This window comes from Oryzias melastigma, linkage group LG22 (genome assembly GCF_002922805.2).
Source record: "Oryzias melastigma strain HK-1 linkage group LG22, ASM292280v2, whole genome shotgun sequence".
NCBI classification, from domain to species: Eukaryota; Metazoa; Chordata; class Actinopteri; order Beloniformes; family Adrianichthyidae; genus Oryzias; species Oryzias melastigma.
In genome coordinates, this window is record NC_050533.1 from 240,015 (window position 1) to 244,274 (window position 4,260).

The 4,260-nt window shown below is 48.8% G+C and overlaps 1 protein-coding gene across 5 annotated transcripts in view; it reads right to left on the minus strand.

Annotated features, from left to right (window-relative positions):
- grm1b (glutamate receptor, metabotropic 1b) overlaps positions 1-4,260 on the minus strand; it is a 27,532-nt gene that overhangs the window by 13,440 nt on the left and 9,832 nt on the right. For all 5 annotated transcript variants that reach the window (XM_024266653.2, XM_024266645.2, XM_024266636.2 and 2 more), the window contains 2 exons: positions 3,233-3,479; positions 1,022-1,190 (listed from right to left, as the gene is read on the minus strand). In XM_024266653.2, the coding sequence (XP_024122421.1) occupies positions 1,022-1,190; positions 3,233-3,479 (416 nt within the window). The remainder of the gene's footprint in view (positions 1-1,021; positions 1,191-3,232; positions 3,480-4,260) is intronic.

A 4,260-nucleotide genomic window follows, 5' to 3' on the forward strand; every position in this document is an offset into this window, starting at 1 on the left:
TAGAAGGAGCAGAAGGAGGAGCAGAAGCAGGAGTAGAAGGAGGAGTAGAAGGAGAAGTAGGAGGAGCAGAAGGAGGAGCAGAAGCAGGAGTAGAAGGAGAAGTAGAAGGAGCAGAAGGAGGAGCAGAAGCAGGAGTAGAAGGAGGAGTAGAAGGAGGAGTAGAGGGAGTAGCAGGAGGAGCAGAAGGAGGAGCAGAAGCAGGAGTAGAAGCAGGAGTAGAAGGAGGAGTAGAAGGAGGAGTAGAGGGAGCAGCAGGAGGACTACAGTCACAAGAACCCATTAGAACTGAAGGAACTTCCACTCTGAGTTTGGTCATTTCTTTCTTCAAACCTTCAGCTCTAAATGTTCAGGATCTTCCTGCTAAAGCGAGATGTTAAACTCGGTTTCACTGCATGAAAACCCAGAATCTCCTCCATGTTCTGGTTCCTCCACAGACGTTTGTTTTTATGATCCGAGTGTCCTTCAGGACGGCTGCAGACTGAAGATTGGTCAGGATCATCGGCGGTCCGCTCCTCAGAGATCTAAACGTTACACGTGAGAACGGCAGCTCTTTACCCATCATCCCCTACAGCACATGTCAAGGTCAAGGCCTGGGGGCCGGATCCGGCCCTCCGGATCATTTTATTGTTATTAATGACCCGATGTTATTATGAGCTAATTTCTCAAGTTAGAAATGAATCTTTGATCAAATACATTTTTATGGAGAGTAAAATATTGAAAGTTATTTAAGGTTTAAGTTGATTTATTCTGGAATAATATTCCTGCCTTTTTATTATTCAGAATTATGTTAAAAAGTTACAGTTTGAACGTTTTAATAGTGTAGTTTTAGTGTTTAATAAATCTTTCTCCTGTTCAGCCGGGACATAAGGTGTGTTTTGGATTTTCAGCCCCCGTGTGATTGAGGTTGACACCCACGCCCTACAGAGACGTCATCTTTACGGCGCGCCGTCACAAACATGCAAAGACAGAGGTGTAGCGTGTAGCGTGTAGCGTGTAGCGTGTAGCGTGTAGCGTCCCGGACCTTGATCTCTCCTCTGGAGCACGGCTCGCTACAGACCGAGCGCACCATGTCGCTGCTGTTCATCTGGACCAGCTCCTCCTCCAGGCTGAGGAGGCCCTCGTGCCAGGAGCCGATGTTGATGTAGTCGTAGACACCGGGCTCCACGCGCTGGAAGTTCATGATCTCGTACCTGAAGGAGCGGAAAGAAAAGACTGAGAGGTGTCGCTGCTGGGGGGGTTTCTCTAAACCATCTTTGTGAGGGGCTGCAGGGCGCTAACAGAAGACATCTGCATCTGTGGGTGAAGCTGATCCCAGCAGATCACAGCTGATCACAGCAGATAACAGCTGATCACAGGAGATCACAGCTGATCACAGGAGATAACAGCTGATCACAGCTGATCACAGGAGATCACAGCAGATCAAGCTGATCACAGGAGATTACAGCTGATCACAGGAGATCGCACCAGATCACAGCAAATCACAGGAGATCACAGTTGATCCCAGAAGATCACAGGAGGTCACAGCAGATCACAGCAGATCACTGATGATCACAGGAGATCACAGTTGATCCCAGAAGATCACAGGAGGTCACAGCAGGTCACAGAAGATCACTGATAATCAAAGAAGATAACAGCTGATCCCAGAAGATCACAGGAGGTCACCGTAGATCACAGCAGATCACAGCTGATCCCAGCAGATCACAGCTGATCACAGGAGATCACAACTGATCACACATGATCACAGGAGATCGCAGCTGATCCCAGCTGATCCCACCAGATCACAGGAGATCACAGCAGATCACAGAAGATCACTGATGATCACCGGAGATCACAGCTGATCCCAGAAGATCACAGGAGGTCACAGTAGATCACAGCAGATCACAGCTGATCACAACTGATCACAGATGATCACAGCAGACCTCCACTGATTAAAGTAGATCACAGGAGATCACAACTGATCACAGCTGATCACAGGAGATCGCAGCTGATCTCAGCACATCACAGCAGATCCCAGCAGATCACAGGTGATCACAACTGATCACACATGATCACAGGAGATCGCAGCTGATCCCAGCAGATCACAGCTGATCACAGGGGATCACAACTGATCACAGGAGATCGCAGCAGATCACAGCTGATCCCACCAGATCACAGGAGATCACAGCAGATCACAGAAGATCACTGATGATCACAGGAGATCACAGCTGATCCCAGAAGATCACAGGAGGTCACAGTAGATCCTAGCAGATCACAGCTGATCACAACTGATCACAGATGATCACAGCAGACCTCCACTGATTAAAGTAGATCACAGGAGATCACAACTGATCACAGCAGATCAATGCTGATTACACCAGATCACTGCTGATCACAGCAGATTACAACAGATCACAGCAGATCAATGATGATTGCAGCAGATCAAAGCAGACCACCACTGATTACAATAGATCACTGCAGTTTACAGGAGATCCCAGCAGATCACAGCTGATCACAGCTGATCCCACCTGATCACAGCAGATTACCACTGATCTCAGGAGATCACAGTTGATCATAGCAGATCTCCCCTGATGTCTGCCCTCTCGTGGTTCATCAGCATCTCGTGGGCTGACAGGAAGCAGCTGGACTCTGAGACGGTCGGGAAGCTCCTCAGAGTCAGGAGTGAACACGGCTCATGCAGCTACAACCTGGATTCAGATTTCCTTTCATGCATTTTGAAGCCCAATGAGGGAATTCTTCTGTGGTATTGGGCGATATAAATAAAACTGAACTGAATAGATTTTTCTCTGGGAATTTATGACTTCAGGACTCTAGGTGGCGCTCTCAGTGATGGAAGCTTATCTACTTGTACTTTCTGACAAGATTCTACAGGATTCCTGCTGCTCTGATGGAAACTCTGCCGTTGCCATGGTGACATCAGATGCTTTGAATTTGGATGGAAGAAAGTTTGAGGAAAGACGGAAACATCTTCCTCTCATTTCTTATCAGAGGAACAAAGAAGACAGAACAAATCTTTACATCACATCACTAAAAAATAACAAACGAGAGCTGGTCTATGGTTACCATGGTTACCATGGTTACCGCAGCTCCCTCTCGGCATCTGGACCTGTCATCTGAGTTTAGCTGTTGACTCGAGTAATTCAAGTTTTCTTTTCCCTCTAATAAACAACGTTTCTAGAACCTGAGTTGAAGGAAAAACTGTCAGAGCATCAAAACTTCGTCAGACGAGCATTACCTTCCAGGTGAGTCTCCGTTCTCATCAAACCAGATGTCTTCTCCAGAAACGCCTGCGAAGGAAGTCTGCAGCAGGAAGTCCAGCAAGTGGCTCCCGTCCACCGGCTTCATGTCGTCGCAGAGCCCCACGTGGTCGGGGCACAGGTGGGAGTGCATGTCGTGCAGGCCGTGGGCCATGGCGTAGATGGCGTTGATGACAAAGCCCATCTTACTGTCCTGAACGTAGTTGTCCTCCAGGCTCTCATAACCTGCCCACACACCACACCACAGTGAAGATTTCAGGACCGACAGAGAAGCTGGTCCAGGAGGCTGCAGGGCTGCAGGCGGGAGCATCTCTCACAGCCTCCTGCGTTCAGGCCTCCAGGCCTCCGAGTTTCTAGCAGGAAGTGAGGAATTACAAAGGAGTGATAGGGTGCTGGATGCAGCCTCAGCCTCTGCTGGAAGCCTCGTTACTCGGTGGAAAGACGCCTCATTTCTGGATTCATGGATCCAATTAGAGCTGGTCTGACTGTCTGAAAGCCCCAAGCTGAGTCTGCAGATCAAAGATGGGACTCCGTTCTGAGCCGTTAAGACACAGGATGGAAAACAAAAACACCCCATCAGTTCAGTGTAATGTGAGCTGGAAGCAAAGCCGTTTCTCTGTTGAGATCTTCAGAGACGCCTTCTGCTAAAGCATCACACGGAGGACAGAGAACGTGAAGCTGCAGCCGGAAGCTCTGAAACCTTACGGCATGCAGAATGCAGCCGGACTGCTGCCTGCACCTGCATGCAGCAGGGACAGTAACCACACCTGCAGACACACCTTCACCTTTCCGAAGTTTCTTCATGCAATCATGTGGTTTTTCATCCTGAAGCTCTTTGGTACACCTGATGGTGTGTGCTCGTGCGTGATTGTGTGTATGTATGTGCATGTGTCTGTGTGCATGTGTCTGTGTGTGCATGTGTCTGTGTGTGCATGTGTCTGTGTGTGCATGCGTCTGTGTGTGCATGTGTCTGTGTGCATGTGTCTGTGTGCATGTGTCTGTGTGC